Raw genomic sequence first — 17,890 nt, forward strand, 5'->3', positions numbered from 1 at the left:
ATGGAAGACGAATGTAACCAGATATGCCAGTGATGCCATAAGACATGAAAGGGCGCTAATTAGACAGACAACACATGACTCCCGTGACTTGTCTGTAAGGGATTGCAGGAAGGATAATGGGGTTTATCAAGTGGAGTTCTTTCACTGACTAAATAGATTTATTTTAAATTACATTTTAATGAAATCCTTCCTGTTGTTTTATACAGCTATGTTTGCATACCAAACTTTCCAGCAATAGCAGTGGATGCCTACAGACATCATCTGAAAATGTATCATCTGATCTCTGCAGGCACCTTATATCCAGGTTGCCCCATCCCACCATTCTCCTCCAACACATATTATTTCTAGACTTCCTATACAACTGTTTTCACCAACCCTAGCTGTAATAATACCATTCCTTGTAATCTGGCCATAGACATGTGGGGGTACTAACAAGATTTCTCAAATTTAGACTACTTCAGGGGGCTATTTTATGCACCAGAAGACACCATAGCTCTCCCCAGGAGAGAAAACATACTTATAGAATGTATGAAGCTGTTAAAAAAGTTCTCATTAACAAGTGTTTTGTGTCTGCATTCCTAACAGTCCTCTGAGGTCTATAACCATTTTTTTAATTTTAAGCTTCTTTGGGGGTGACTCTTATTCAGATAATATAATTTTTTTTTTTTAATAATCTAATACCCATTATTGTTGATCCTGTATGTCCTTAATGTGTATAGTGCTACAAAAGAGAATTGATTCATGCCAGCTATAATAGTAATAGTAATAATAATAAAAGTGTCTATATACAGGCAAATTGAGCCCTTCCAGCATTTATAGTTCTGATGATTACCTGTTTCAAAATGATTACCGTGTCTCAGCATTATATAGGAATCTTTCTTGCAAGAGATTTTAAATAACAAAATGAGCATTCACAAGGGATTGTTCCCTTTGCCTTGGCTAAGATCTATTAATTTGGACTTAAGCCTCGTACACACGCAACGATTATCGGCCGACCGATCGGCCGTCTTTTGTCCAGTGTTTTTGTGTTGGTTGAAATGTGCTCTAGACTGCTACACGAATGTTCTCGGCCAACAACAACCAACTTCAGAAGTGATGTCATGTGCTGGTTTACTTTCCGTGTGTTTTTTCTTCTCTGAGCATGCCCAGTCTTGCTCATCAGATTTTTGTCTGCCGAAATCTGCACTGACTGACGAACAATCGGCCATTCTGTTGACGGCCAACAAAAATTTTATAGCTTGCACACCAGATTTTATTCGGCCGAAAAGTCGGAGTCGGTTGTCGGAAGCATCATACTAACAAGCCGAAAATCTGCCGATCGGACGTTGGCCGAAAATTCTCGGCCAACTATCGATGCATGTGTACGGGGCATTCTATTTCAACGATGGAAATGCTCTGCAATATTGGAAGACTAATGAGTTAAAAACACATCAGGGTTGATTTACCAAAGGCAAATGCACTTCGTTTTTCAAGGTAATTTTCCCCATAGCTTAGTGAATGTGGTGGAACTTCATTTTGCAAAGAATACCCAAGCACATCTAAGATAAATTAAATAAACAGCACTTCTGCTTGCAAATGACTGGATGATGGAAGTCAGCAGAACTCCATCTCGTTTTCCAAGGTCTGCAGACATTTCTTTACAGAGTGCAACTGAACTTGCAAGGTGAACAGTCTATTTTCCAAATCAACCCTATTATGTCTCATTCGTTACACATTCCCTACACAAATATCACACACAAGGCTCAACCTTTTGCTACATTGTGCAGTGGGTTGCTAATTCTTATAGAGAATTACTGTAATTTGATCAAGGGCTATTTGTTGCATAGGCAAATAATATATAATTTCCATAATAACACATGGTATTTTAATGTGTGCCTTTACTGAAGTGATGAACAATAGGTGTTAAAACATAGTAGTTAAACATTATAATAATGGCATTGAAAAAGCACAAACCCATGGGGTTGCAGCATTGTTCTTAAACTCTAGGCCCGTTTTCTGTACTTTTTCTCTTGTGCAATACTTGTCCTATAAACCCTTCTATAATGACTAAATAACATGTTAAAGAAACAAATTCAGCAGGAACAGTACATATGATAATGCGGGGGAAATGTTGGTATCCAAGGGCCCAGCTACACATACGGGGTTTGGGAATCAGCCCTTTGGCCCCTGCTGCATACATATTACTAACTAAACGTATGCATATTTCTATTTGGCAGGTAGAAGAAAAAATGGCATTGCAGAGACAGATCCATGAAGAATGTATGATTCGTGCTCCAGATATCTTAGTACGACTTAGATCCCACACTGTTTGGGAAGGCATGCCTGTAAAGCTTTTCTTCACAGTACAAGGATATCCTACACCTCTTGTGCAGTGGTGAGTAGAAACTCCAGCAGCTTTCATACAAGACATTGCCTGCCATGTGGCAAGGTGAAAAAAAGTTCATGACCTAGAATTGTCACCTTTCCCTCTGCAAATATGGACAGTGCTGAAAAAAAAAAACTGTGTCACCTCTGTCAGGGCTGTCAGTATGTATAGCTGAAACATTTTTGGTTAAGAGAGGGATTAGTTAAAATCCCTGTCAGTTTATTTTTTGTGTTCCCTGGGTAGATTTCTCTTCTCCTCATGTCCTACAGATACAACAGAAAGTGAGGGGAAAGCTTTACACAGTGAGGAAGGCTCCATTATTAGACAGTTTGCATCAAAACAGGTTTTCTTATTGGTTTTACCTTCACCTCGTTTAAAGTAGTGTGACAGTTATAACTATGCAGGCACCATAACATGCTTAGTTTCAGAAATGATCGTTCTTATCTTCTGTCGTGTGACCTTGCATATTTTTTATCTGATACTGGGAGTGGGGTTACAGGACACTGTGCAGACACACAGAATGCCTATATTTCATAGTCTGTTCAGCATGGGGCAACGGGCAAGATATACTTCAGCCAGAGGCATTTTCAAGAGGCAGGCTGTGATTGGAAGGGGGTGTGTGCTATAAACAAGCTGTGATTGGTCAGGGGGTGTGGTAGATGAACAAACTCCCCAATACAGGCATGCTGTGTGTTTGCACAGTGTTCTGTACCTCTGATTTGACAGCCAAATGAAAACTGATCACGCCAATACAGATCAGCCTCTGTGCTTTGTGTAGTTAGTTTAGAACAAGGAAGAAAAGAGGCGGGATAAACCAGGTACTGCAGGTGGAAGAAGTGCATGAAATATGATTTAAAAAATACACATATATGAACACACACATAAATGCATGTTTAACCACTTGCCACAGGCTGCCATACTTTTACTGCGGCAGGTTGGCTCTGTCCCGTAAAATGACGTACCTGTATGTTGCTTCGTGAGACAGCAAGTGGGGGCACGCACCAATTGGCCTCAGGGGGAGCCAGCGGGTCCGGCAGATGCAATGTTCACCGGCAACCCACAATCACTCTCCATGGAGACAGAAGAGCAGTTTGCCGATGTTACCGCTGTTCTGTCAGTGATGAACACAGGGATTCTGTGTTCCTTCTATTTAGGAACACAGGTCTCTGTGTTCATCTAGCAAGTCCATCCCCCACACAGTTAGAAAGCCCCCCCTAGGGACATACCTAACCCTTTGATTGCCCCTGATGTTAATCCCTTCCCTGCCAGTGTCATTAGTACAGTAACAGTGCATATTTTTAGCACTGATTATTGTAGTAATGTCGCTGGTTCCCCCAAAAGTGTCAAAAGTGTTTGATCTGTCCACCACAATGTTGCAGTCCCACTAAAAATCACAGCTCACCGCCTTTTAAGGAAAAAAAAGAAGAGGCTTTAGTATCACTTTAACGACTTTAAGACCGGAAGATTTGACCCCCTTCCTGACCAGGCCCTATTTTGCAATTCCGCACTGCAGTACTTTAACAAACAATTGCGCGGACGTGCAATACTGTACCCAAATAAAATTGTTGTCCTTTTTTTCCCACAAACAGAGCTTTCTTTTGGTGGTATTTGATCACCTCTGCGATTTTTATTTTTTGCACTATAAACAAAAAAAGCGTGACAATTGTGAAAAAAAATTATATTTTTCACATTCTGCTATATAACATTCCCAAAAAAATGTAAAAATCAACATTTTTTAACATTTTAGGCCAATTTGTTATCTGCTACATATTTTTGGTAAAAAAAATTGCAATAAGTGTATTTTGATTGGTTTGCGCAAAAGTTATTGCGTTTACTAACTACGGGAAAGATTTATGTAATTTTTATAATTTTTTTTTTACTAGTAATGGCGATTTTTTTGCGGGACTGCAACATTGCGGCGGACAGATCGGACCCCTAACTGACATTTTTGGCAATTTTGGGGGGACCAGTGATATTACTACAGTAATCAGTGCTATAAATATGCATTGTTGCTGTAATAATGACAATGGCAGGGAAGGGGTTAACCCTATGGGTGATCAAAGGGTTAAATGTATGCCTCATGCTTACTGATGTGTGTGTGTGTGTGGGGGTTCTGTGAGATTAAAGGTTCAGCTATGCTGAATCCTGTGATCTCTCCCTGTCTGTCACTGAGAAGATCCGCCTGCTTTGTTTACATAAGCAGGCGGATCTTCTCACACTTTCCCTGACAATCAGGGAAGAGAGGCGGCGATTGCTGCCTCTCCTCCTCCGGCCTGACTCCCGCTGTGTCTAAACACAGCGGGAGCGAACCTCCGGGGGCGCGTGCGCGCCGCCGAGACTACTAGGAGTCCAGCGCCATAGGTCTACGTCTCTGGACCCAGAGGGAGCCACACTGCCGCAGTAGGATTACTGTTGGAAGTTGGCAAGTGGTTAGATTCGTTTTTTCTGTAAAATTTAAGCCTTGTCCTAAACTAAATTTATACTCAGCATACACTTTTGTATATTATTATTCTTGAGCTTGATGCTTGCACTTATCAATAGACATAACTAGCCATAGGTAAGTTCAATAGCAGAAAAATAAATTCTCAGATCTGATTTTTAGTGTTTTATACAGTACCTAACAACATGGCTGCAAATGTAGAAAATACAGCTTATAAAGGTGAATTTCATTGTGTCAACATAATCCTCTAAAAATATATTACAGAAATGATTAGCTCATTCATGATAGCATAAATCGTGCATACTCAAACCGCTGAAAAATATTTTATCTCAGAAATGTATTTTCCTAAACTGAAAATTCTAGCATCTTTGTATTTGGGATCTTTGTGTTAGATCTAGTTGAGGTTTCTACTGTATTTCCTCCTATGCAAATGATATTATATTTAGTAATAATTTCCTGCATGTCACTACCATGCATGTCATATCATTCAGTTCACAAGCTGTTTTTTTTTTCACCAACTTGTTTTTATTACACACATCTTATAACAAATTAGTCTTGAACGTAATTTCAGTATTCATTTTTCAATTTTATTCCCTGTTTAATGTCTTTCTTGCACATTTTAAAACTTTGAATGGTTCACATGCCCTATAGCTGCACAGCAAACACTTCAATCCAATTTTGAAAAGCTCTAAAAGGTGAATGCCCAGCTTAAGCTTGCCATTAGCTATAATTAAGTGGTGTGTTGCATTTGCAATGCACAAAATAACTTCCTCTTTACATTGCAGTGTCGGGGCACTTCAGGACTGTGTAACTATAATGTGCTTGTTTTTTTTAATAAAACAATTTCCTTTATGGGGATAAAATTACCACTTCTTTTATTTTGATTAGGTATAAGAATGAATCTTTGATTAGCCCAGCAAGTGAACCAGGAAAGTACAGAATTGAAAGTAAATATGGAGTGAATAGTTTGGAAATCTACAGGTAAGTAGACAGCATTTTCTTGTACTAAGTAACTGTTGCATTGGTAATAGTATGATCTTTAAAGTGGTTATTATTATTAACTCTCATGTGTACCAAGTGAAGTGACTAGACGATTCAAAGAGATGTAACAAATCCTCCTACATAAGTTGCAGCTGTGTATCTGCAGTGTATCTTTTTTGTGTAGATCCCTCTGAAAACACACAGAAGAAAGAATTTATTTGTAGTTTTAGGAGCAGGGGGTGCGGATCTGAAGTCTTCACACAGCCGGAAAAAAACTCTGAACTCTGGATGGAAGAGACCCAATACAGAGCAAGCACAGCTGTGGACAACAGTCACAGGCTGAGTACTGTAGCTTCCTCCCCTGTCACCATTTTAACTGCTGGTGTTGGGAAAAGCTGCCAGAACTGAGTCATGCTAATAATAGAAGAACCAGGCAGCAGAGAGAAATGAGAGATGACACTCAGAGCTTTGGAGAGAGACAAATACACAATAGGATGTGCTTTTCAATTCATGTCTGACTTTTAAAACCACTTTAACTACTTTACCACCGGAGGATTTTGCTGTTTTACGTCCAGGCCACTTTTTGCGATTCGGCACTGTGCGACTTTAACTGACAATTGCGCGGTCGTGCGACACCATACCCAAACGAAATTTACGTACTTTTTTTCCAACAAACAGAGCTTTCTTTTGGTGGTATTTGATCACCTGTGCGATTTTTACTTTTTGTGCTATAAACAAAAAAAGAGCGTAAATTTTGAAAAAATAACAATATTTTTCATATTTTTTTATATGAAATTTCCCCCCCCCCCCCAAAAAGAATGTAAAAATCAATTTTTTTTTACATTTTTGGCCAATTTGTTTTCTGCTACCTATGTTCGGTGAAAAAATCACAATAAGCGTATTTTGATTGGTTTGTGCAAAAGTTATTGCGTATACTAACTAAGGGAAAGATTTCTGTCATTTTTGGTGTTTTTTTTTTTTTATCGAGTAATGGTGGCGATCTGCGATTTTTTTTGCGGGACTGCGACATTGCGGCGGACAGATCGGACCCTTGACTGACATTTTTGACACTTTTGGGGGTACCAGTGACATTACTACAGTTATCAGTGCTATAAATATGCACTGTTACTGTAAGAATTACACTGGCAGGGAAGGGGTTAATTTTATTGGAGAGGGAGGGGTTAATGTATGCCTGGTGCTTACTGACGTGTGTGGGGGGAGGTGACTGAGTGACACAGGGACAGATCGCAGGTTCAACTATGCTGAACCCTGCAATCTGTCGCTATCTGTCACTTAGGAGATCCGCCCGCTTTGTTTACAAAAGCGGGCAGATCTCCAAACTCGATTCCCCGACGATCAGGGAAGAGCGGTGGTGATCACCGCCGCTCCTCCTCTGGCCCGACTCCCGCTGTGACTGAATACAGGGGGAGCGAGCCTCTGGCAGCGCGCGTGCGCCACCCACAAGGGGAGGAGTCCAGCGACGTAGGTCTACGTCGCTGGACGGGAACTAACCACTTTGCCGCAGTAGAGCTCGAGTGAGCTGTCGGCAAGTGTTTAAGAGGACCTGAACTCTGGAAGCTGTGCTGGAAAAAGACTGCAGATGACAAAAGACTAGTCACCAGCATGCCTGTAGGCTACCTGCAACTGATCATTTACTCATTACTAACTCAGCATGCCTTATTACACAATGTAGGGTTGGTTTACTAAAGGAAGAGAGACTGTTCACTTTGCAAGAAATATATCCCCAAAGCTTAGTGGATGTGGTAAATTTGTATTTTGCAAAGAATATCCAAACACTTGCAAGGAAAAAAACAAACACCCAGTGGATTGTCCGGGTCATGGGTGGCATGCTCAGATTCACTGCTGGGCTATGGATCCCTCTGCACATTATGATAACTTGGTCTAGTATTGCAATGTTTGTCAATGTACTACACACAATTTTCTTCTTTCTGTACTGTGTCATTTTCTGAAAATTCTCAATAAAACATGTTTGTTAAAAAAAAAAAAAAAAATGCAATTTTGCTTGCTATTGAATTGCTGATTGAAGTCAGCAGAACCTTATTTCATTAACTAAGCTCTGGGAATAACTTGCTTGCAGAGTGCAAATGCACTTGCAAAATGAACACCTTTAGTAAATCAACCCCACATTGTGGAATAAGCCATGCCTTGTTCCACATTGTGGGGTTGATTTAGTAAAAGCAAACAGACTGTTCACATTTAAAGGGAATTTTCCCCAGGGCTTATTGATTTTTTTGTGATATTTCACTTTACAAAGAATACTCAAATATATGCAAGGAAATTAAAAAAAAGAAACATTTTTTTTCTTGCAAACGATTGGATGATGAAAGTCAGCAGAGCTTCACCTATTTCAATAAGCTCTGGGAAAAATTCTCTTGCAACATGAACAGTCGATTTGCCTTTAGTAAATCAACTCCTGTATCTTTTTGTGGACGTCTTCTTGGTAAAGGCATACATTTGCTTACATCATATCAACAGATTATTTTTGATACAATCATCAAAAGATTGGATGATGGAAGTCAGCAGAGCTGCACCTATTTCAATAAGCTCTGAGAAAAATTCCGTTCCAATGTGAACAGTCGATTTGCTTTTAGTAAATCAACTCTTGTATCTTTTTGTGGACGTCTTCTTGGTAAAGGCAGAAATTTGCTAACATCATATCAACAGATTATTTTTGATACAGAGTTTAAAAATAATCTAGCAATAGAATCTTAGTGAAAAATATGTGTGATAAATAAATCTGTGCTAAAAATACCCCAAATCATAAAGCGCGTGGACATTAGGTGGAAAACATCCATAAAAAAACTCATACAGCAATTCAATTCAAAGTGAAGTTCCTGTGTAGCATTAGCAGTAAGCAATTCAGAAAAGCTCATAAAGTGTCCATTTCAAATCAGTGCTGCACATCAAAGAAGATGTTAACTTCTCCACCACAGAAACAAAAGACAGAAACTCATCAATCCAAAATTACCTCTTAAACCAAGAAGTGGGTTTCAGAAGACTTTTATATCATATTCGTAGCTATATTACTGTCAATACTGGAACCACTCCTCTAAGGGTCTCAGGATAACACTCATAAATAGATAAGCGAGCAAGAAGGAGACCATCATAGTACAAATAATTTATCAAGGGCAAATTTCCACTCGAAAAGACAAGCTGCCGGAGCGCTTTACCTTTCTGTCAGCTGTCTGTTGCCGACTGCGGTAGAGGTCAGTATGGTGTGCAATTTTTGTTCAAACTTTTTTTAAAGTATACAATAGTACACTTCATTTATGTCGCTGTAGTTGAAGTTAAAAGCAAAAGCCATTAAAATCACTAACACAGCATAACTGTTTGCCCACCACTAAGATATGTCAGCTCAATACCAGACCACCAGCTATGGAAGACTCTCACACTGTGTGCCAAAAAAACAAAATATCATCCAAAGTAAATTATCATTTTTGATTATAATAGAGTTGTGGACACTTAAAACCTTTGTCAAGGTCTATAACTGTTTTGAGCGCACAACAGATGGAAAACTTTCAAGTTACCAAACCTATGCAATATGAGGATCTACCTAGACCAAAGGTGTCAAAGACAAGGCCCGCGGGCCGAATCCAGCCCTCAAGGCCGTTTCATGTGGCCCTTGCACCTCTCTTGCTGCTGCAGGTGAGCTCCAGCCCTCTTCTGGTCCCCCTCCAGACACAGTACGTTTTGCTTTTCAGCAATGCCTACAGCTTCTTCCCAGCAACAGCACAAGATAAGGAAATGCACTGTGATGTAAGGGAGGGTGGGGGACTCAATTTCTGATGGTGGGGAGGCTCTTGACATCTTATGTAAGAGTAGGGGATGCTCTGGACATCTAGTCTTACAGATACAACCGGCCCTTTTGAGGGCAATAATAATGCTGATGCGGCCCGCGATTACATTGAGTTTGACACCCCTGAACTGGACTATCCAATTAATTAGTATCAAAATATAACCATAGTTGGTGGTAGTTCTAAAAGAGATTGTATAATCAGATTATAACATGTACGGTCAGCTTAAGCGGACACAGACACAGCCCGCTCACCTCTATATGCAATTGCATGTAAATGGGCCTGTCTGTTTACAACCAACTGTCACCCGATCTAAACTGGCAGATGGATGGGGAATGATCTCCATCCATCTTTTTTTTAATGAATAGGATTGGATTGGATAGAGACTGGAGGGTCCGATCGGATCCGCCTGGAAAACTGACAGGCAGGCGTGATCGGTCTGCTAATGTGAAAGGGGCCTAAGGGTGAGTTTTCCTCTCTTTCTTTTATAAAAATATTTTGATAGTTCAGTGGAGGGTTTAAAAGTATATGGAAGGATGTGCATGAGGTGTATATTGCTAACACTGGCAGGTACATGCAGACACTGGCCTGCAATTTCACTATTTGTTTTCAGTGCATAGATTTAAAGCAGAAATAAAATGTACAGTATCTGAGCAACCCAAACTGAAAACTCTATTTAATTAATTTCAATATGCAAAGCAAAGTCATCCATGCATCTGTGTTACTGTGCCTTATTTTGTTGAGTAAGGGCAAATGATTCATGTAACATTTACCTTATGGATTCCATCTGCCCCTAGCTCAGGCACAAGGCAGAAGGGTGTGTTTAGCTGAGAAAGCCCCTTCTCATGTTCTCCAAATGAAAGAAATAAATGAACTTAATGACTCCTGGGATGTATGGCATCATTTTGGCCAAGGGGATTTGTAAAGATAAAAGGAAAGGGTGGCCACTACTCCCGACCAGTCCTAGTGAATAAACAATAAAGAGTGACCTCTGCCTACATGTCTCCTCCCAAAACCACACACCCTAATGGATTTAGCCCCACCCATCGGGGCTTAGTCAGAGGGTCTTTACTCCCTGGTTGGTAATAGGACAAGCCTGCACCTCCATGTTCTGGGACACATATATATGCTTTAACCTCTACTTTGAGTGGCACCAGAAGCAATCAAACAGATCATTTTGGCCAGAAACCAGGAAGCAACTGAAAAAATGTAAAACAAAAAAAATGAAAACAAGTCAATATATAGTGAGCCTTTCTATCTACTTACTAATGCTAACAGCATAAGGAATAAAAATAGTTAATTTTGATTGAAAGTGTTTAGTTCCACTTTAAAGTATACTGCAGTCCAATTTTTTTCACTGCACTAGGTAGTGTGATTTGGTTTGCTTCAAGAAGGGCTATATCTGTACGGCGCGACTAAGTAAGTAAGAAGAGAGGGAAATCTGTGAAATTGGAAAAAAAATGAAAGTAAACAAAACATATGAGATAATGTTCCAGTTTTATGAGATCTGTAGTTCATTTTCCCCTGACAGCAGTCTCTATAACTACTACAAAATGATGGGTGCCCTTTAAGATTTTTCCCTTTCAAACCGATTTAACGGCTTAAATGAAAGTGCATAAAATGAATTATTGTGGGTCCCGGTTATAGTGCATTGAAACGGGGAACATTGGGTCATTTTTTTTTTACTTCAAAGAGCTCTAAATCAGGACTAGGAATATATAATTGACAATCTGAAGTCAACAGATCGTGTATAAAGGCAATGGGAGTGAACTAGAAATAATTCTGTTATCCGGTGAGAAATGACTAATGTCGTTCAGTGCTTTTCACTTTCATAATAGTGGGCTTGATCATAATATTTTAAATTTGGCTTAGGGTCAGACATTATTCTGCTTTTAAGAGTCTGCACAGAAGAACCTTCTAGAAGCCATTCTCAAATGAAGTTTAGGTGGAAGGAGTGACTGCTTGACATGTAATGCAGAATAGGTACACTATAGAATGAAAGAAAGATATAAAAGATTTGAAGATTTGATTGATTTCAGTGCAATGGTATAAAATGCATTTGTGAATATCAAAAGGATTTTATGATGTGGGAACCCTTGGCCTTGAAATCTGAAGTGGTTTCATTATATGAATCCCAGAATTACTGAAATGTATTTCTAGGATGCTGTAAAAATTCAATGTAGAAGACAGACAATAAAATGGAGACAATGGCAAAAACTAAAACCACTTCTCAGATTGCGGAAAATTGATTGAATTTGAACATCCCACAAGTACAATGAAATCTCTATGAAAGCATAAATTGTATTTATAAATGCACATGTATCTAACTGAATATTAAGAGCTTTGTTTAAAACATATATAGATACTGTGGTCTTCTGTAGACCATTGGGCAGTTGTATTTTTCAAGTGTACAAATGGCATAATTACTTGAACCTGCCTCTCTAATGCCAGTCTCATTCTCTATACAACACCACTCAGAATGTAAAAGGGAGGGGCGAAATAGAAGGCTAATCCAGTTCTTATGCATGCACATTTACTGGCATAGTACAAACATACAAAGGAATGCAAATCATGAGCATAGTTGATGACTTCCTTTGTTGCCCAGTCTGCAGGAGGTGGCTGACATGATGATACCAAAGTATTCTGTAACTCTTGCAAAGAAAGAGGTGTTGCCTCCTAGCTGTGCCCTTTAGCAAGGGCATATTATTCACAAAAATTGGCTGGACAAAATTACAAATCCTTTGGAAGCAAAAATAATTAACATGTGTATTTGAACTCTGCATTTTGCTGCTTATATGAAGTTCCTATTCAGTCCACAGATTTATCAAACTACTGTCCATACTACCATGGCATATGATGTCAAAAGTATATTAGTACACAACATATCCTAAATATTATGTTTAAAGAATCACAGAGTGGAAAACATCCGAATTCTATCAAAGGACTCATATGTCCCCAAGACCACAGTAGTCCTTTTCCAACTTTGACTGACAGTGCACCTTTAGTGAAGGTTTTTTAACTTTTCTATGTAGAAAAAGACACATCAGCTATTAGTGGCAGTAGTTGGTTGCCCCCAGGTCTAAGAATATGATTCTACAGATCCTGGCCAGATGTCAATAGGACTGAACGAAAGAGACAAGGAAGGATATACCTGTTGTCTCATGGTTGGGTTAGGCAGAAGACAGAGTTTGGTAGCAGAATTCTGGGACAGTCCTAAGTCAGGGCAGGAAATGGACAAGTGTATTTCAAATGACAGTTCCAAGGTTAGGGCAGGTAGCAAGACAATTTAAGGTCAAGACAAGTAGCAAGCAAGCATAATCCAGAAAACAGTCTAAGGTTAAGTTCAGACAGCAGCACGAAAGAGTAATCTGGATACCAGGCCAGGGTCATCAGAAATTAGCAGGTAGGGCAGGACAGGAAGGGAGCTAGATACAGCACCAGGAGCATTGGGTTAAGTAGGGCAGGGCAGCTAAAGGTCAGGGCAACTAAAGGGCAGGCGTATGTAACCACTGGCTAATGGGAGGGGAGAGAGGCTAGCAGACAGAGTGATCTGCTGCCTACCAACAAATATTCCCAGCGCAGGCCTGACTCTGCTTGACAATGGGTACATAGTGAGTGCTGTCGTTAATGCACAGAAATGACCTCGAGAGTGATACTGAGTGGCAGATCAGAGGCAACAAAGGTAGGAGCATGAGGCTGATTCAATAATTCACCTGAATAATAAATCAATAATTGACTGCCTCAAAGCACACCAACGGTTAAAGAGCTCCAACATTTTAGCCAACTGAAGAGTCAGGACTAAAAACTGCCTCCCAACGGTTGCTGCCCCACAACCTTTGCCCCATTGCCAGTTAAAGAGGTACCTCTTAGGAGATGCTGTGCTACACCTTGTTCAACCCCTAGAATGCACACTAAACCACTGTAGCATTATTGTCATTTATACTGTATTTGCAAACTGTTTATTTGCACTATTTATTTCTGAACTGCTAATACCAGTACAAAATCCAGTTAGTGATATAGAAAGTGAACCTCAGTAATCCTAGCATAGTTACTACTCTGCTTAGTAGGTTACGTTCAACTTTATCTGCTATGTGTGAATTTATGTTCTACTGCTGTTTATACTAAGCTTTAGCCAATAACATGCTGTAAGTACATTTATTTTCAACTGGGTGTGTGTCTATTGTCTGAGAAAAATTCACAGCCAGGATAAAGATATTTTCCACTTTTGTCCTTATACGTGTTTGCAGTTATTTGCATTTAACCAAGTGTGTCAGGGGTCTGAGGTTGTTCCTAGTTTTAAGGCACAGAACATAGAACCCAAATTTACCAAACATCACCTTTGGGGGTGGTGCTACAGTCTCTATACACCATGGGGGAGACTTTCTAAAACTGAAACACTCAGAAACTGGTGCAACTGTGCACAGAAGCCAATCAGCTTCTAACTTCCGCGTGTTCAATTAATATTTGAAAATACAACCTAGAAGCTGGTTGGTTTATATGCTGAGCTGCACCAGATTTTGCACGCTCCTGTTTTAATTATCCGCCCCCCCAATGTTTTGGTGCCAAAGTGACTAGTTTTATTTATGCTGTAAATTGAGCAGTTCAGCAGAAACCGAATAACTTTTAGCCTATGTACACAGCTGTCTGCTTAACTTAATGACCAGCTTCTGTTGACAGTCATGTTGGAAAACCAGCATTTGATCAGCGCTCGCAGCCAATGGCTGCAGTGAATTCTAGTGGGGGTGAGTCCTCCTGCCAGAATACGAAGTCTCAATGAGAGAGATCCCTGCATCAACATTGCTTATATTGATGCAGGGATCCGTCAGGTTTTATTTTCGTTCAACACACTGACTGAATGAAAAAAAACTGTATGTGGGTACCCAACTATAGCAATAGGTAGAGATGGGCCAAACACCACAAGTTCGGTTCGCGCCAGAACTCTTGAACATCGCAAAAGTTCCAAAATGAATAAAGAAACCCTTGAAGTCTATAGCACCCAAACTGGAAAAATCTAAATTGCCTATTTTGAGGGCTTAGATGCAAATTATTGGGCAAAGGGTATGGGGTCCAGGCACTGCCCTGGGGGACATGTATCAATAAAAAAAAATATGTAAAAAAACATAATTTTTAAGCAATGATTTACTGATGCCTAAAGTGAAACAATAAAAATTAAAAATTCCTTTAAATATAGTGCCTGGGGAGTCCTAGTCTGCTTGTAAAGTGGCACATCTGTACCATGTATAGAACCTGCTGCAGCAAAAATTACATTTACAAAGCAAAAAAAATACTTTTTCCCTGAAAGCTTTCTTTATTTTTTTAAACGGCTTTGGGAGCCAGTCTGTATGATGAGGCCACAATTGAGTGCACTCAGAACAAGATTAGAGATTTTCTGGTTAAATTATGGTGTCTGTTGCGCAGACTTTGGATAGAAGTAACAGGTGCTGGTGTTGGTATTGCCTTCACACAGTAACCCCATAGAGGTATTGCTAATGAATCAAGTAATGGCTGTGCATCGACAAGGAGAAAGTGGCTGATGCTGTGTTCAAAACACTCAGCTGATTCCTCCATGCATGATGCTGGGGCTATGGCTGGAGTAGCTGTGGAGAAGGAGGCAGAGTAAACCACTCTGGCAGCTGCAGTGGATTGTACACTATATGCTTGGGTGATAGAAGATGAGAATGATTTAGTAAGACATTCCACCATCTCCTCTGCATGCTGTGACTGGATAGCATGGGCAACATTACTAAACAGGAAATGGTGCCCTGCCTAAGGACAGAGCACCTCCTCATTTCACTGTGGACATATATGCTGCTGGTCCCCCTACCAGTGCCATGGGAACATTTGCCTCTCATTGTTGGCCTCCCAGACATGATGGGGGGCTTATTCCTGAAATGTAAAAGAGACGGTGAAATGTGTACTTGGATGCACTTTATTCAAAGGAAAGTGGTGTTTGCTGCACTTTAACTTGAGTACTCCCTACACAAACACTCCACTAACACACTACAATTAACTGCAGTAAAACTGCACTGTCACACTTCAATATACTGCCATAAAAGTACCCTGACACACTTAAATAAACTGCAGTAAACATGCACTAATGCACTTCAATATACTGCAGTAAGAGTGTACTAACGCACTTCAATATACTGCAGTATAACTGCACTGACGCACTTTTATATACTACAGTAAAAGTACTCTGACGCACACTTCAATATACTGCAGTAAACGTGCACTAACGCACTTAAATGTACTGCAGTAAACATGCACTAACACACTTCAATATACAGCAGTAAAAGTGCAGTAACACACTTCAATGTACTGCAGTAAATGTGCACTAACGTACTTCAATCTACTGCAGTAAACATGCACAAATGTACTTTAATATACTGCAGTAAACGTGCACTAACACTCTTCAATATACTGCAGTATAGGTGCACTAACGCACTTCAATATACTACAGTAAAAGTGGCCTGACATACTATTATACAGCAGTAAAACTGCCCTGACGTACAACAATACACTGCAGTAAAACTGCCCTGACACTCTACACTGACACACTTCAATATACTGCAGTAAACCTGCCCTGACACACTAAACTGACACCACAGTAAAAATGAATGGTCACACTACACTCACGCTGCACTATAACTATATTCACACGAAACTGACACTAAAGTAAAAAATGAACGGTCACACTGCATTCTCACTGCACTATCACTAGATTCACACTACACTGATACTCTACACTGAAAATAGAATCACAATAACACACTATAGCACACTAACTCACTAGTAGAAATCAACAGAGCCCTGTTCTATCTATCACCACTCCAATATTACACAGCAAATGGCTGCTCTGGGAAGGAATCTTTTATAGTGTGGTGTGGGACTATAAGCAATGAGTCATGATTGGGCAAAGCCTTAATTGCTTCAGCCAATTAGGGCTTCCGGTTCACTCTGCTGCATCTAGTGCATTATGGGACATCCGGGTGGGCATGAACAAACAGTTGAATGCCCCGACAATTTGGTTATTCGCCAAATGGTCAAACAGCCAATGTTCAGCCCAAAATCACCATTTTCCCAACACTAGCAATAGGTATACTTGAAATCATAACAGACAAAGTCAACAAGAAGCCCTTGTGCAAAAATTATGCTTTATTCCCCCTCCCAACACACTAAGGGTCTATTTATGAAACATTTCTGTGTGAATGTCTCAAGCATTCACTCAGCTGTCACAAATAGTACAGATTAGGTGGTAGGGAGAGAAGTGCTGTCTTACATAGATGTCAGTGGTAGAATGACTCCCTTTCAGTGAAGGCAATGGAAAAGAAAAAGTCCTCTTATATTGGTGTTAGTGGTAGAAGGCCCCCCTACATTGGTAACAGTGGTTGATGGGCCCTTTTACATCGGTATCAGTGGTAGATGGGCCCTCTTACATTGGTGGCAGTGGGAGAAGTGTACTATTTTTCTATTGGTGACAGTGGGAGAAGTGCCTGTTAGCATTGAAGATCAGTCCCACCTTTGGCTTAATTAACCGCTTCCCGACTACCCACCGCCTTTTTACTGCGGCAGGGTGGCTCTGCTGCACAAACCGACATAGACCTACATCGATCGCATGCGAGAAGCTAGGGGGCAAGCGCGGCAGCGGGAAAGCCGATGCGCAGGTCAGGCTACTCCGATTGCTGCCTGACACCCGCGATCGCTCCCCGCTGAGAGGGAAGAACGGTCAGCTGTTGTAAACACAGCTGACTGTTCTTCTCCCTGGAATGATCATAGAGACCTTGTGAACCTTCTATATAGGATCACATGTCTCTATGGTCATTTCAGAAGCCACGCCCCCCACAGTTAGAATCACTTCCTCTAGGCTCACATTTAACCCCTTGATCACCCACAGGGTTAACCCCTTCCCTGCCAATGGCATTATTACAGTAACAGTGCATATTTTTAGCACTGATTACTGTAGTAATGTCCCTGGTACCCCCAAAAGTGTCAAAAATGTCAGTTAGGAGTCCGATCTGTCTGCCGCAATGTCGCAGTCACGCAAAAAATTGCATATTGCTGCCATTACTAGTAAAAAATAAAAAAAAACAATAAAAATTACATAAATCTTTCCCGTAGTTAGTATACGCAATAACTTTTGCGCAAACCAATCAAAATACGCTTATTGCGATTTTTTTTACCAAAAATATGTAGCAGAACACAAATTGGCATAAAAGTTTAAAAAAATTAGATTTTTAAATTTTTATTTTTTTTGAGAATGTTACTGTATATAGCAGAAAGTGAAAAATA

The 17,890-nt window shown here is 40.1% G+C and overlaps 1 protein-coding gene across 2 annotated transcripts in view; it reads left to right on the top strand.

Moving 5' to 3' along the window:
• The window catches only part of MYOM2 (myomesin 2), a 224,338-nt gene that overhangs the window by 54,547 nt on the left and 151,901 nt on the right, over positions 1–17,890 (top strand). For both annotated transcript variants that reach the window (XM_082249653.1, XM_082249652.1), the window contains 2 exons: positions 2,217–2,374; positions 5,694–5,786. In XM_082249653.1, the coding sequence (XP_082105779.1) occupies positions 2,217–2,374; positions 5,694–5,786 (251 nt within the window). The remainder of the gene's footprint in view (positions 1–2,216; positions 2,375–5,693; positions 5,787–17,890) is intronic.

Source organism: Pelophylax lessonae, assembly GCF_965119305.1.
Source record: "Pelophylax lessonae genome assembly, chromosome: 3".
Lineage (NCBI taxonomy): Eukaryota > Metazoa > Chordata > Amphibia > Anura > Ranidae > Pelophylax > Pelophylax lessonae.